The sequence below is a fragment of the Schistocerca cancellata genome, chromosome 3 (genome assembly GCF_023864275.1).
Source record: "Schistocerca cancellata isolate TAMUIC-IGC-003103 chromosome 3, iqSchCanc2.1, whole genome shotgun sequence".
Taxonomy (NCBI): domain Eukaryota; kingdom Metazoa; phylum Arthropoda; class Insecta; order Orthoptera; family Acrididae; genus Schistocerca; species Schistocerca cancellata.
In genome coordinates, this window is record NC_064628.1 from 837,722,328 (window position 1) to 837,739,702 (window position 17,375).

The 17,375-nt window shown below is 40.2% G+C and overlaps 1 protein-coding gene across 4 annotated transcripts in view; it reads left to right on the forward strand.

Moving 5' to 3' along the window:
• Positions 1-17,375, forward strand: part of LOC126175889 (tRNA (cytosine(72)-C(5))-methyltransferase NSUN6) — a 77,808-nt gene that overhangs the window by 8,953 nt on the left and 51,480 nt on the right. The window contains exons 1-2 of one of the 4 annotated variants that reach the window (XM_049922942.1): positions 7,882-7,893; positions 8,701-8,907. The exons of 1 other annotated variant lie outside the window; for it this stretch is intronic. In XM_049922942.1, coding sequence (XP_049778899.1) covers positions 8,800-8,907 — 108 coding nt within the window. In that variant the 5' untranslated portion in view covers positions 7,882-7,893; positions 8,701-8,799. Of the gene's footprint in view, positions 1-7,881; positions 7,894-8,700; positions 8,908-17,375 lie in introns of those variants that run through there. 2 more of the 4 variants (XM_049922938.1, XM_049922941.1) reach the window with 2 other exon arrangements.

A 17,375-nucleotide genomic window follows, 5' to 3' on the forward strand; every position in this document is an offset into this window, starting at 1 on the left:
CTGAAGAGGGGCAGCAGCCTTTTCAGTAGTTGCAAGGGCAACAGTCTGGATGATTGACTGATCTGGTCTTGTAACAATAACCAAAACGGCCTTGCTGTGCTGGTACTGCGAATGGCTGAAAGCAAGGGGAAACTACGGCCGTAATTTTTCCCGAGGGCATGCAGCTTTACTGTATGATTAAATGATGATGGCGTCCTCTTGGGTAAAATATTCCGGAGGTAAAATAGTCCCCCCATTCGGATCTCCGGGCGGGGACTACTCAAGAGGATGTCGTTATCAGGAGAAAGAAAACTGGCGTTCTACGGATCGGAGCGTGGAATGTCAGATCCCTTAATCGGGCAGGTAGGTTAGAAAATTTAAAAAGGGAAATGGATAGGTTAAAGTTAGATATAGTGGGAATTAGTGAAGTTCGGTGGCAGGAGGAACAAGACTTCTGGTCAGGTGACTACAGGGTTATAAACACAAAGTCAAATAGGGGTAATGCAGGAGTAGGTTTAATAATGAATAGGAAAATAGGAATGCGGGTAAGCTACTACAAACAGCATAGTGAACGCATTATTGTGGCCAAGATAGATACGAAGCCCACACCTACTACAGTAGTACAAGTTTATATGCCAACTAGCTCTGCAGATGACGAAGAAATTGAAGAAATGTATGATGAAATAAAAGAAATTATTCAGATAGTGAAGGGAGACGAAAATTTAATAGTCATGGGTGACTGGAATTCGAGTGTAGGAAAAGGGAGAGAAGGAAACGTAGTAGGTGAATATGGATTGGGGCTAAGAAATGAAAGAGGAAGCCGCCTGGTAGAATTTTGCACAGAGCACAACGTAATCATAGCTAACACTTGGTTTAAGAATCATGATAGAAGGTTGTATACATGGAAGAACCCTGGAGATACCAGGGGCAGATGTGGACTCTGACCACAATTTATTGGTTATGACCTGTATATTAAAACTGAAGAAACTGCAAAAAGGTGGGAATTTAAGGAGATGGGACCTGGATAAACTGAGTAAACCAGAGGTTGTACAGAGTTTCAGGGACAGCATAAGGGAACAATTGACAGGAATGGGGGAAAGAAATAAAGTAGAAGAATGGGTAGCTTTGAGGGATGAAATAGTGAAGGCAGCAGAGGATCAAGTAGGTAGAAAGACGAGGGCTCATAGATATCCTTGGGTGACAGAAGAAATACTGAATTTAATTGACGAAAGGAGAAAATATAAAAATGCAGTAAATGAAGCAGGCAAAAAGGAATACAAACGTCTCAAAAATGAGATCGACAGGAAGTGCAAAATGGCTAAGCAGGCATGGCTACAGGACAAATGTAAAGATGTGGAGGCTTATCCCACTAGGGGTAAGATAGATACTGCCTACAGGAAAATTAAAGAGACCTTTGGAGATAAGAGAACCACTTGTATGAACATCAAGAGCTCAGATGGAAACCCAGTTCTAAGCAAAGAAGGGAAAGCAGAAAGGTGGAAGGAGTATATAGAGGGTCTATACAAGGGCGATGTACTTGAGGACAATATTATGGAAATGGAAGAGGATGTAGATGAAGATGAAATGGGAGATACGATGCTGCGTGAAGAGTTTGACAGAGCACTGAAAGACCTGAGTCGAAACAAGGCCCCCGGAGTAGACAACATTCCATTGGAACTACTGACGGCCTTGGGAGAGCCAGTCCTGACAAAACTCTACCATCTGGTGAGCAAGATGTATGAAACAGGCGAAATACCCTCAGACTTCAAGAAGAATATAATAATTCCAATCCCAAAGAAAGCAGGTGTGGACAGATGTGAAAATTACCAAACAATCAGTTTAATAAGCCACAGCTGCAAAATACTAACACGAATTCTTTACAGACGAATGGAAAAACTAGTAGAAGCCGACCTCGGGGAAGATCAGTTTGGATTCCGTAGAAATACTGGAACACGTGAGGCAATACTGACCTTACGACTTATCTTAGAAGAAAGATTAAGGAAAGGCAAACCTACGTTCCTAGCATTTGTAGACTTAGAGAAAGCTTTTGACAATGTTGACTGGAATACTCTCTTTCAAATTCTAAAGGTGGCAGGGGTAAAATACAGGGAGCGAAAGGCTATTTACAATTTGTATAGAAACCAGATGGCAGTTATAAGAGTCGAGGGGCATGAAAGAGAAGTAGTGGTTGGGAAGGGAGTAAGACAGGGTTGTAGCCTCTCCCCGATGCAATTCAATCTGTATATTGAGCAAGCAGTAAAGGAAACAAAAGAAAAATTCTAAGTAGGTATTAAAATCCATGGAGAAGAAATAAAAACATTGAGGTTTGCCGATGACATTGTAATTCTGTCAGAGACAGCAAAGGATTTGGAAGAGCAGTTGAACGGAATGGATAGTGTCTTGAAAGGAGGATATAAGATGAACATCAACAAAAGCAAAACGAGGATAATGGAATGTAGTCGAATTAAGTCGGGTGATGTTGAGAGTATTAGATTAGGAAATGAGACACTTAAAGTAGTAAAGGAGTTTTGCTATTTAGGGAGCAAAATAACTGATGATGGTCGAAGTAGAGAGGATATAAAATGTAGACTGGCAATGGCAAGGAAAGCGTTTCTGAAGAAGAGAAATTTGTTAACATCGAGTATAGATTTAAGTGTCAGGAAATCATTTCTGAAAGTATTTGTATGGAGTGTAGCCATGTATGGAAGTGAAACATGGACGGTAAATAGTTTGGACAAGAAGAGAATAGAAGCTTTCGAAATGTGGTGCTACAGAAGAATGCTGAAGATTAGATGGGTAGATCACATAACTAATGAGGAAGTATTGAATAGGATTGGGGAGAAGAGAAGTTTGTGGCACAACTTGACCAGAAGAAGGGATCGGTTGGTAGGACATGTGCTGAGGCATCAAGGGATCACCAATTTAGTATTGGAGGGCAGCGTGGAGGGTAAAAATCGTAGGGGGAGACCAAGAGATGAATACACTAAGCAGATTCAGAAAGATGTAGGTTGCAGTAGGTACTGGGAGATGAAGAATCTTGCACAGGATAGAGTAGCATGGAGAACTGCATCAAACCAGTCTCAGGACTGAAGACCACAACAACAACAACAACAACAACAACAACAACAACAACAACATGAGGGGGTGGAGATCTCTTCTGAACAGCATGTTGCAAGGCATCCTAGATACGCTCAATAATGTTCATGTCTGGGGAGTTTGGTGGCCAGCGGAAGTGTTTAAAGTCAGAAGAGTGTTCCTGGAGCTACGCTGTAGCAATTCTGGATGTTTGGGGGTGTCACATTGTCCTGCTGGAATTTCCCAAGTCCATTGGAATGCACCATAGACATGAATGGATGCAGGTGATCAGACAGGATGCTTACGTACCTGTCACCTGTTGAGCCATATCTAGACACATCAGAGGTCCATTATCACTACAACTGCACATGCCCCACACCATTACAGAGCCTCTACCAGCTTGAACAGTACCCTGCTGACATGCAGGGTCCATGGATTCATGAGGTTCTCTCCATACCCGCACACTTCATCTGCTGGATACAATTTGAAATGAGACTCATCTGACCAGGCAACATGTTTCCAGTTGTCAACAGTCCAATGTCAGCATTGACGGGCCCAGGCGAGGTGAAAGCTTTGTGTCGTGCAGCCATCAAGGGCACACAAGTGGGCCTTCGGCTCCAAAAGCCCGTATTGATGATGTTTCATTGAATGGCTTGCATGCTGATACTTGTTGATGGCCCAGCATTGAAATCTGCTGCAATTTGTGGAAGGGTTGCACTTCTTTCACATTGAAGATTCTCTTCACTTGTCATTGGTCCTGTGCTTGCAGTATCTTTTTCTGTCCGCAGTGATGTTGGAGATTTGTTGTTTTACTGGATTCCTGATATTTGCGGTACACTTGTGAAATTTTAATATGGTAAAATCCCCACTTCATGCTACCTTGGAGATGCTGTGTCCCTTTACTTGTGTGCCAACTATAACATCACTTTCAAACTCACTTAAATCTTGATAACCTGGCATTGTAGCAGCAGTAACCAATCTTATCACTGTGCCAGACACTTCTTGTCGTATGTAGATGTTGCCGACAGCAATTAGATCTTCTGCCTGTTTACATCTCTCTTTACTTGAGTACACATGCCTATAGCAGTTTCATTGGCACTTCAGTGTATTATCTTATCTTTTAAATGTAGGTGTCACATTATTTTCATCACTACTTCATCATGTCTAAGTTGATGAGAGACCCTTCATACATATAAAAATTCCTATTTGACATTTATTTAACAAATAATAAACAATCAAGTTACATGTTTTGCCGTGCATGCACCCCCTCAGCAGTCGATAAGTATAGTACTGCACCTCCAGTACCATATCAGCTAAGTGAAGGCACGCAGCAAGCTATGGCGCCATGTTGACACATGTTGAGTTTTGTGGTTGCGCACACGAATCAGTATTTTCTAATGACATCATCTGCCTGATGAAGCACATAGGATGCTGTATCAATAATGATGTAATCATGGCTGCAATAGCTAGAAATGTCACATGTTGTTGAACACTATCCACGGCACTTTAGAAAATGGGATTGAGATACATTATTCAACCTTGCTATAGTAAATTAGCTTGTGTGCTGCTACCATGTCGGCCCCCATAGCATGGCTGCACCCTAGAATCAATCATATTCAAAAAGTAAGAATGCCCCACTTAGGATAAAATCTTATTATCATTAATAGTATCATTATTGAAGTACTCTTATTTGCTGTGATCTCAGCAACACTGAAGATCGTTCTCAGATACTTAACCTGGAAAAAGAGGAGGAATACATATGTAATAATGGAACAAACCTGAACAACCTATGGTATGTTTTGCTTATGACATATTGTTTGCCTTTGGTGCAGATATACTCCCCATGACAGTCAAAGACTCATCACTGTTGTAACATGTCAAAAGTAATAATATCGTTCTGACAGATAATTCACACATAAGAATAGGATATTATTGGATTTGAAGCCCTTGTTGAGAAAATAGAGATTTTAGTAAAGGATTTCATTAAGTTCGTATTCTCAAAAATCATTCTTTGAGGTATTCTTGAAGTGATTGATAGATGGTAAGTTTTTACGTTACTAGCAAAGTTGAAGTTTCCACAAATTACGCCTTGCAGGCATCCATTAGTGATCTTCTTTATTACCCTGTAATCTCTTCCATTCTACTCCTTCTCATGGCATTCTCAAAGCCAGCAGTTTTAAGACCACTTGTATACGTGAACATTGCAAGCCACTTTGGCTCTCCCATTGTAGCTGCTTTACAGTGACAAAAGTTGTTATTGTTGTGGTACTGGCCCTCAGTCCAAAGACTGTTTTGTACAGCTCTCCATGCTAGACTTTCCTGAGGGAATATCTTAATCTCTGCGTAGCTATGGCAACTTACATCCATTTGAACCTGCTTATTATATTCAAACCTAATTCCCCCTTTAAAGTTTTTATCACCTAACCCCCATTCCCCTCTCCCCCAGTGTGTCCTTCCATTACCAAACTGACAATTTCCAGATACCTTAGGATGTGTCCTATCAACCACTCCCTTCTTTTGGTCAGTTTCTTTTTTCTCCAGTTCGATTCAGTACCTCCTCATTTGTCATTCAATCTACCCATCTCGTAATCATCACGATTTTCCTCTAGTCCCGCATTTCAAAAGCTTCCATTCTCTTCTTTTCTGAACTGCTTATTATCCATGTTTCACACCCGTGCAAGGCGACATCCAAGACAGATACTTGCAGAAAAGACAGCCTAACACTTCAGTGTATATTTGATATTAACAAATTTCTCTTCTTCTGAAAAGCTTTTTTTCCCATTACCACTGTAAATTTTATATCTTCTGTACTTCGGTGATCATCTACCACTCTTAGTGTCTCGTTTCCTAATTTAATTTCCTCAGCATCATTTGATTTAGTTAGACTACATCACAATACCCTCATTTTACTTTTGTTGACGTTAATCTTATACCTTCCTTTTAAGACACTGTCCAATCTGTTCAACTGCTCTTCCAAGTCCTTTGCTGTCTCTAACAATATTACAATGTCATCAAGAAACCTCAAAGTTTTTATTCCTTCTTAATTCTTCTTTAATTTCCTTTCCTAGTTTCTCCTTGGTTTCCTTCACAGCTTGCTTAGTGTACATGTTGAGTAACTACGAAAATATGCTACAACCCTCACTCCCTTCTCAAACTACGGCTTCCCTTTCAACTCTCATAACAGCAGTCTGATTTCTGTACAACTTATAAATAACCTTTTGCCCCATATATTATATTCATGCTTCCTTTAAAATTTCAGGGTGTAGTCCAGCCAAAACTGTCGAAACCTTTCTCTAAATCTACAAGAAATATAAACATATTTTTCCTTTCTTCAACGTGTGTTCTAGGACAAGTTGTAGGGTAAGTATTGCCTTGGGTGTTAATATGTTGATCCAGAATCCAAAGCAACCTTCTCTGATGTTTGCTTCCTGTATTTTACAAGCCAGATAGAATAATTTGGTTGTGGCTGGCTCTCCCAAGGATCTCAATAATTCTGAAAGAGTGTTGTCTGCTGCAGGGTCCAAAGGCCTTTCAGTGCTGTGTCAAATTCTCTTCATAGTATCATATCTTCCACCCTGTTTTCACCTACTCTGCCGTCTCTTTATATTACATTATCCTCAATTTATTTCCATTATGTAGACACTGTGTATATTCGTTCCATCTTCAGTTTAAAGCTTTCCTTTCTTTGCTTAGTACTGACTTGCCATCTGAGGTCTTAATATTCATGTAGCTGATTCTCTTTTCTGGTAAAGTCATTTTCCTTTTTCTTTAAGCACCGTCTATCTTTCTCCTTATTGTGTATGCTTCTTCAGCCTTGCATTTGTGCTCTAGCCATTTCTGCTTAGCCACTTTGCCTTTTCTGTCAACCTAATGCCGCGTCCACATGCTTATCAAACCTCGACAAGCCATCACAAATTCAAATGTGTGGCTAGGACATTTGGCTTGACTTGTGTAGGCTTGCTAGTGCTTGTGGTCGATCCGGTTGAGTGTCAGTTTTTTGACACAAATCAAAGGAGGTTTGCGGCAAGCACTTGCGACGCGTCTACATGTTTGTTGTGGACCTAGTATTGTTTGTGCACTGGCGGTGGACAGAAGTGCATTCCTCTTTGTATAGAAGTAGGCTACAGCAGGGAAAATGAATACCGGTGACTGGTCCAACGAGGAAATTTACAATTCATCGAATGTTATCAAGCAGAACCCTGCATTTGGGACCTGAGGAACAAATACCATAAAGATAAAAAAAAAGTGGCTGATGCCTGGAGTTGTCTCAGTGAAGTTTTAAAGAAACCTGTCAAGGAGATTAAAAGCAAAAAGGAAATTCTTATGGTCACATTTCGTAAACATTTAAAGAAGAAGCAAGATTCTATTCATTCTGGCTCAGGTACAAATTTCTTTATTTTTTAATATTTACATAATATATACAATAAATTTGATAAATAGATGATTGGAACAAAGTGTACATTTTTCAAAGTTCTATATTTATTTTTACTAAAATATTTGTGTTACTAACAAAATAAGAATGTATATGATGTAAATAATAAGTAATTATTTTCCCTCAGGAGTTGAAAGTATGTACAAACCAGTTTGGTTTGCATACCAGCTTATGGAATCATTTCTGCTGCAAATATATACCAACAAGGTGGTTTGAACTCAGATACAGTAAGCAAAAACACTTCAGTGTTTTGGACACTATCGATTTTGATTTTTAATGTTTCTATAATATGAAGTACATGCTCCAAAATTAAGAAGTCAGAACTCCTCATGAAGCATTTGTACTCCTACAAAAATATGAAGTAAATTCATCCCTAATCTTGATGGCATTTAGCGGCGATCTTTGAGGTAAAAGTGGCAAATTTTGTATTGCATTATATTCTTCTATATTCCTCCATGCACCAGGTATTATCAGATTCCCATTACTATCCCATACATTCAAAGTTCCAGGGGGAATATATCTTTCTGAAGATGATCTACTTTTTCCGAGAAAGGTATGTAGTAGCACACGGGTCATAGTAATTTCTTTCACAGTTTCGAGATCTAAATTAATAGGTCTTCGAAAAAGTCTGAACACTGTAGTTAAAATGCCAAAAGTATTCTCCATTCCAACCCGGGTTCTAGACAATTGTTCGTTAAATATTCTTTTTGGCAATCCAATCTCATGAAGTCCAGGGTAAGGCTTCATAACACGTGTACTGAGTGCAAAGGTACCATCTGCTAAAAATACATATGGCACATTTACGTTATTATTCGATCCAAGAAGTGGGCATGGTGTGGGGAAGTTCATTTCGTTTCTGCAGATTCTTTGCCATAATAATGAATTGTTAAAAACACCACCATTGCTAATCCTACCTTGACATCCTATGTCAACAAACATAAAGTTATAATTGCTATCGACGAATGCCAAAAGCACTATACTGAAAGTTTTCTTGTCGTTGAAATATTCAGTTCCACTATGAGGTGGACACTTGATAACTATGTTTGCCATCCAACAATCGCACATAATGTGGGAATTTACTGCTGTATCCCCTTTCTATATTAATCCAATCTTCCGCTGTAGAGGGCATCTGAAAAGATAATGTTAAAATAATAATTAAAATTTGAAATAATTTTTTGTACTGTAGAATTATTAATAAAATCTAATTTTTGCAGCAATCAAGATCATCAGAAACAGCTGGCAAAGAAACGGTGGATGAAACCGAGGAGACAGAAAATTATAACAGCGTGGCGGGTTCCTCGACTCCTGCATCTATGGTTTCTTCACCATCTACAAGTAAATCTAAGGAGAAATCTCGTCATCGCACTGCATCGAATATAGCAGAAGAGCAAATGGCCACAGCATTTGGTCAATTAACGAATGTACTTAGTCAATGTCCATCATGTGCAAATGCTGAAGATGATGAATGTGATCTGTATGCTATGCTATTAGCCAAAAAGATGCGGGAACTTCTTCAAGACGACAGGAAATTAATGATGTATGAAATAGATGGTTTATTTATCAAAAGAATTAAACAGAGGTCATTTTTGTTTGAAACACCGCCCCCTCATAATTCATTTCAATATTCTAGACCATCATCAGTGTCAAGTGGATAGACAGTAGTACCAAACCACTCAGCATGTGTTCAGATGTCATTTTCTGAACCTTCTACCCCAAATCATGACCCCTTCACTACCAATCCCATCTCCAATTATGAAAGATCCTCCACTCCATTACCACCACCACATCCTTGAAATAGAGATGACATCATAACTATTTACTCAACCAAATCCAGCCCTTCAAAGCCCACCTCTACAATTTCAGTAATACCGGTACCGGTATCTGATGAAATAATCGTGCCTCAGACACAAAACATTATTAACGAAGCATTCCAGAGAGCTTACGAAGATTTTGAGCAGTATGATACTAGTGCATAAGTACAGAACACTGATTAATATTTTTGTACACTTATCTCTTCAAACTAATAAAAAACATTAAAAACAAAATATCAAACATGTTTCACATTACCTTTATTGCATCTTTCAGAACGTTATTAATAGCTCTGCAGATTTCAGGTATAGTTTTTGATATTGCCTGGGTGGATACTTTAAACAAATAGTGTAGTCTTTTGTAACTGTCTCCAGATGCTAAATATCTCAGTGTTATTGCCAGACGATATTGAGCTGGTATAGCTTCTCTGAAGTCTGTATTTTTCTTCGAATCAGAGGTGAAATTTCATTCAGCAAATATTCAAAATCGGCGTAGCTCATCCTGCAGAAGTTATCAAACTGTCCAGATGGTTCATGAAGAAGCTCATTATAGTTTTCTTCCATAAATTCTCCGCAAACACAAATTTTAAGTCAATAATTTTCTCATAGGCCTAATTATATTGAATGAAATACACATAAGAAACTATATAATGATCATAGATACATGAATGATGCTATAATTTAACAATTACCTGGTATGGTTTCTATGAATTTTTAACATCCACTATCTTCTTTGCCATATTTTTCATTTTCTTTCCTCTTTTTTTTTTTAAGTAAAGATAGGTTAAGCCAAAGGTTATGGCCGATGCAACCTCTACATCCATCATGCCTGCTTCTCCAGAACAAGCACACTCGCCAGCGTGTGGATAGTTCCCCAAATGTAGCCAAGTGTTTGTAGAGACTTGGAGTTTTGCGGCAAGCACCAAGCGTGTGGACACGGCATAATTTTTCAGGTATCTGTATTCCCTTTCACCTGATTCATTTGCTGCATTTTTATATTTTCTCATTTCTTCAGTGAAAGTTGATATCTGCTTTATTATCCAAGGATTTCAACTAGACCGTGTCTTTTTACCTGTTTGATCTTTTATTGCCTTCAATATTTCCTCATTTAAAGATATCCATTCATGTTCTGTTTTAATCCTTCCCACTGTTTCGGTCCAATATTGTCTAATGCTCCTTCTGAAACTCTGAATAGTCTCTTGTTCCTTCATTTTATCCAGATCCCATCTCCTTTTTGCCGTTTCTCCAGTTTTAGTCTGCAGTTCATAAGCAATAAATTATGGTCAGAGTCTGCACCGGGAAATGTCTTGCTGATAAAACTGTAATTTCAAAATCCTTCTTTAACCATTATTCAATCAATCTGAAACCATCCAGTGTCCCCAGGTCTCTTCCAAGTGTACACCTTGTAGCGGCTCGCCTACTTTGTTTCTTCGTTGATTGTCCTTGGTGTTGACGTACTGGCTGAAAAAATAGAAGGTGGACGTGCAGTACTGTCTACTGTAGCCGACATTTGCACAGTTGCGTTTCACAGTCTTTTACTTTCACTTTCACAGTCCCCCAATGATACACAGTTATATATGGCCAGTGCACTATTGTTCTAACTTCCCATAAGCCTCATTAATAGTTAGCAGGCAAAAATCCACGTACTGCTACAATAATTTACTGTTGAACATCTATGAGCAGTAAAAGCCAGTGCACTATTGTTCTAACTTCCCATAAGCCTCATTAATAGTTAGCAGGCAAAAATCCACGTACTGCTACAATAATTTACTGTTGAACATCTATGAGCAGTAAAAGCCAAACCACAAAGTTCACAGTTCTTGAAGAATAGAAAGGTACATATGGAGCAGACACAGTCACTGTTTTAACACACGGCGTAATTGTGTAACACTTATTACACTGTTAAGTTGATGCATTGTTGTCGTTCTAACCAACACAGGTTCCTCGTCTGAAACTTGGCTGTGGACTGACTGTCACGGGACCAAAAATTGGGCCTTATATATCCTCACAATAATAGGGGCTGAAACTACACATTGTTCGAAGTTAGATTTACAGAAATTACAATTAAAACTTAACTCATTAAATTAACTGAATACATCGATAAATTCAGTCTTTTTAACAGTTTCTTCTACTACCAAGGTTAAGCCAAATTATTTGTTTAAATGATGAAATTAACACATATAGTTATGTAAACAATACTTTTGACAAAATGTTAATTACTTTGGAATTAATCAAGTTCTGGCTTTGCTAACGTGTTTTCGAATAGAGCCAAATAAATACTTTAAGAATACTATTAGTTTGTCTTCCAAATGTGTATAATTAGTACAGAATTTATATTTGTGTATACATCAACAATAGAATTTAAGTTACGAAACAATTACTGATTTTGCCGTATAATGAAAGATACTAACTAGGAATAGTCAAAATAAATTAGAAAATCAATTACATACATAAAACTAAGCACAAAATTGGATCTCATATTATATTCTTTAAAACTAAGGGCCAACCTTTCTCTTTTATGAAAATGCGGATAATGTTCACATATGTTAATGGTAATTAGTTAAAACTGAAAAATGAATTTTAAGGAGGCATATGGCAAAACAAGAGGGGAAGTAAAAATATCCCAGCTTGCTTTGTCACAACCTTGTTTCATGATTCTTAAACCAAGTGTTAGCAAATCATGCTCTATACAAAATTCTACCAGACAGCTTCCTCTTTGTCCTTTTCCCCAGTTCATGTTCTGCAACTGTTTTTGCTTCTATTCCTTTTCCTGTCAAATTTCAATCGTCCATCATAATTAAATTTATGTCCCCCTTCACTAACTGAATAACTTAAGGCAGATACAGATTGCTACTTCCCATAAAGATCACACATTAAGTTGCAGACAGGCACAATTAAAGACACTTACACATTAGTTTTCAGCCACTGCCTTCATCAGAAAAAGAAAGAGAAACATACACACAGACATGCATTCACACAAGCTAGCACACCTCACTCAAGCATGACCATCTCTGACAGCTTGGACGAGAATGCAACTGTCATGTGGAACAGAAGCAGCAATCTGGAGGGGATGGGGAAGTGGAAGGAATAGTAGTGTACAGGTGGGGTGAGACAAGGGTGCTGTCTGGCAGTGTGTGCATGGACTGCCAACATTCGCAGCATCGGGGGCTGTGGGCAGGGTGGTGGGGAGCAGGAGCAGAAGAGGGACTGAAGCGGAAAACGAGGGTAGTGGGGAAATATGGGCAGGTGCGTTAGCAGAAAAACGGTGGGAGACGAGAATAGGGAAGAGATAACACAGAGAGGGGTGGAAACTGTTAGATGGAGGGTGTGTGGGCAATATGTTACTGTAGGCTGAGGCCAGGATAATTTTGCGAGCGGAAAATGTGTTGTAAAGGTAACACCCATCTGCACAGTTCAGAAAAGTTGATGGTGGAGGGGATGATCCAGATGGCCCAGGTACTGAAGCAGCCATGGAAATCAAGCACGTTATGTCTAGCTGAAAGTTGTGCCACAGGGTGTCTGTTTTGCTCTTAGCCACATTTTCTGATGGCCAATCATCCTGGTGGACAACTGGTTCTTAGTCATACTAATATAAAACGTCGTGCAATGATTACAGCAGAGCTGGTATATGACATGGCTGCTTTCACAAGTGGCCTGACCTCTGATGGGGTAGGATAAGCCAGTGACAGGATTGTAATAGGAAGCACTGGATGGGTGGATTTGGCAGGTCATGGACCTGAGACTTCCAATGGGATATGATCTTTGTGCAAGGGATAGAGGTTGGGAGCAGTGTAGGGATGGACTAGGATGTTATGGAGGTTGGATGGATAATGGAACACTACTTTAGGATTGGGAAAGATCTTGGGTAGGACGTTGTTCATTTCAGGGCATGATGATACGTAATCAAAGTCCTGGCAAAGGATGTGGTTCAGTTGTTCCAGTCCATGGCGGTACTGGGTGATGAAGCGGCCACTCCTTTGTGGCTGTTTCTTGTAGGTGGCGGGAGGATAGGGGTGTGAGGGGAAATGGCACGGGAGATCTGTTTGCAGACTAGGTCTGGGGGCTAGTGCCTATCTGTGAGACCCTCAGCATACTGGGCAAGGGAGTCCTTGTCACTGCAGATACGCCATCCATGGGTGAGCAGGCTGTATAGGAGGGATTTTTTGGTATGTGTCGAAATGCAGGTACTGTTGGCGGTCTTAATGTGGATAGAGGTGCGGATGGAGCCATTAGAGAGGAGGTGGTCAACATACAGGAAGGTGGCACATTGGGTTGAGGAGGACCAGGTGAAGCATATGGGAGAGCCTTCTCACCCATCCGCTTCACCTGGTCCTTCTCAGCCTAGTGTGACAACTTCCCGGATGTTGACCTCCTCCTCTCTGATGGCTCCATCCACACCATTGTCCATATTAACCCATCAACCACCAACAGCGCCTGCATTTTGACAGCTATCATCCCTGCATTTCGACAGCTGTCATCCCTTCCACACCAAAAAATTCCTCACATACAGTCTAGCCACATGGGAACAGTGTATATGCAGTGACAAGAACTCAGTATGCTGAGGCTCTCACCTAGGCCTTCATAGACAGGCACTATCCCCAGACTTAATCCACAAACAATTCTTCCTTGCCTTTTCCCCTCACACCCCCAGTCCCCCCACCACCCTCAAGAACCAGCCACAGAGGAGTGCCCCTTTGTGACACACTACCACCACAGACTAAAACAAATGAACCACATTCTTCACAATCAAAATTAATTATCATCATGCCCTGTAATGAGGAACATCTTACCCAAGATCCTTCCCACCCCTCCTAAAGTGTTGTTCCATCATCCACCCAACCTCCATAACATCCTAGTCCATCCCTATGCCACTCCCAAACACTACCCCTCGCCACAAGGATCATATCCTGTGGACGACCCAGGTGCAAGACCTACCCAATCCATCCACACAGCACTTGTTATTCCACTCCTTTCACACTCTTATCCTACCCTGTCACAGGTTTGGTCACCTGTCAAAGCAGCCACGTTGTGCACCAGCTCTGCTGCAATCATTGCACAGCTTTTTATACTGATATGACTAACAGCCAGCTGTACACCAGGGTAACAGCCCACTGCCAAACTGTGGCCTGGGGCAAAGTAGACCACCATTTGCAGCTGAACATAACATGTTTGATTTCCATGGCTGCTTTACTACCCAAGCCATCTGGATGCTCACCTCCACCACGAGCTTTTCTGCATTGTGCAGGTGGGAGTTATCCTTACACCATATTCTCCACTCCCAAAATTAACCTGACCTCAAACTATAGTAACATACTGTCCCCACACCCTCCCCTTAACAGTTTCCTCCCTCCTCTGTCTTATCACCTCCTCCCTATTCTCATCTCCCACCCTCTTTGTGTGCCACCCTCTGCCAATGCACTCGCCCATCTTTCCCCACTCTTCTCCTGTTCTGGTCCATTCCCCTTCCGCCTACTCATCTCCCTGCCACACAGCCTCCTGATGCTGTGCCTGTTGGCAGTCTAATCCTTGCACACTCTGCCAAACAGCGCTCTTCTCCCTCCCCCCACCTGTATACTGCTATCCCTTCCCCTTCCCCTCCAGATTGCTGCTTGCATTTCATGTGACGTTTGTATTCCGGTCTGAGCTGCCGGAGATAATGGACATGCTTTCACAAGGTGTGCTAGCTTGTGTGTGTGTGTTTCTTTTTTTTTCTGATGAAAGCTGTGGCCAAAAGCCAATGTGTGAGTGTCTTTTAATTGTGCATCTCTGCAACTTAATGTGCCATGTTTACAGTAAGTAGCAACCTATTTTTTCCTTACATTATTGATATTCCAACCTGAAGTTACCATTGTTTGATTTTTAACTGAATAATTCATTTATTGTATCATGTATTCGTTCAATCTCCTAATCATCTGCAGAGATAGTTTGCATGTAAACTAGTACTGCTGTAGAAGCTGTTAGATTCATGCCTATCTTGGCACAATAACGTGTTCACTATGCTGTATGTTGTAACTTATCTGCATTCCTATTTTCTTATTTATTATTAGACTTGTTCCTGCGTTATCCCTATTTGGTTTTGTGTTTATGACCCTGCACTCACCTGACTAGAAGACCTATTCTTGCTGCTGATGCTTCACTGATCCCCATATATCTAACTTCTATTTCCCTTTTTAAGTTCTCTGTTCTGTGTCTCCATTAAGGAATTAAACATTCCACACTTCAACTTGTAGAATACCACTATTCTTTTCCTGATGATGACATCCTTCTAAGTACCCCCCTCTGAAAATCGAAATGGTAGACTATTTTTGCTCCGGGGTATTGTATTCAGCTGGATGTCAACACCAGTAAACTGTACAGTGGAGTTGCATTATCTTTGGAGAAACAAAATGGCTGTAGTTTCCCCTTGCTTTCAGCCATTCGGAGTACCAGCACAGCAAGTCCATGTTGGCTAATGTTAAAAGACAAGATCAGTCAATCTCTCAGACTATTGCCCCTGTAACTGCTGAAATTGGTGTTACACTTCTTCAGGAACCACAGGTTAGTCTAGCCTTTCCACTTATACCCCTCCATTGTGGGTGCAACTATGGTATGGCTGTCTATATCATTGAGACACACATGCCATATGACCGCCACAAGATCTGTGGTTCATGGATGCTGGCCCAAGAGCTTCAAGTCAAGCAGCAGCAGCAACAGCAACAACAACAACAACAACAACAACAGTGATGATGATGATGATCTTGAACTACATTAGAAGCCTAAGCACAATCAGGCTGTTGCACAGTTTACAAGAAGGCCCACCAGAAATATGTCTATAATGTTAATCTAAATAATCCATTGCTGGCGGACAGGCCACACTTATTCCCCAGCCACGGCCAGTCAAATATTTGTAATAAATGCTATTTAACACAATTAAATTCCCTGGTCATGGCCAATAAAATGTTTGTAATAAGTGAGACCTCTCAAAATGTTAAACATATACAGTGCACAGAACTTAGGTACAGGTGAGGCCCACTGTAAATGCAAAAAATGATTTTAAATTTTAAATAATCAGCCATGCAATAATATAGCAACATCCACCACTTGCTGGCACTATCAATAATTTTCACAATAGCTTAAGTGAAAAGAGCTAACATCAATGGCCTTGGATAACTGAGCTTGGTACCAGTCAATCAAATCATTAAGTCTGGTGACCTGCCCTTTCTTTTTAACCTTCCCCAACCTCTGTCCCTCAGATCACTCGCCCCACCCCCTACCAAGGAAGGAACTCTTGGTTCCAAAAGCCAGGAAGTGTGTCACTTTTGTGTGTATCTGTTGGCAGTACTACAAATTTTGCCTCCTGGGGTGAAGTGTTGGCCGGAAGATCTGTCTAATGGACTTTTTATTTGAGATTATGAAATTAATTCATAGGTAAAATGGTCACATTATAAAGATTTTATGGAATTACTCCATCTAAACAAAGCGTGTTGGTCACAAAATTCACAAGTTAGTTGCGAACCAAGCGAAAAGAGGTTGTAAGTTTGGACATACTGTATTTCTTTTGGGTGCAGTTGTTAAAACTACATGGCAAATGTTGTTGAGCAAAATGACATACATTCCTTTGTACTTATCTCTACCATATCATCAACACGAACCAGGAAATCTCCTCCATGGCTGTTTGTTTGGACGTCCACATATAGTTCCCCACTTTGCCACTGGAAGTTTCTGAAAATTCTTCCTATAAAAAAGAAGCTTTGATGTTAATTATTTACTATATGGTTCATGAAGAAAATGGGAGTTAGTGATGTGCAGTATTTTTTGTTTCGGACAGCTGTTTTGGATGTTGCCTTGGAATGATTGCATGAAGCTCCATGTTCACCAGGGTGCAGGAATTTTAGCCTGTGAACTCAGTGTATGTGTTTACTTACAATATCACACAATTCTTTAACAGTAATCGGCATGTAGTTCCACAAGTGCACACAAATTTCTCAAGTGCCTGTCTGATCTGTGGTAGTATGTCAGTTTTCAAAGATGAATAAAAAAAGGAAGCCAGAGTAACAAGCCACATTTCATATATCATGGAAAAAATGGTACATAAAGCTCTA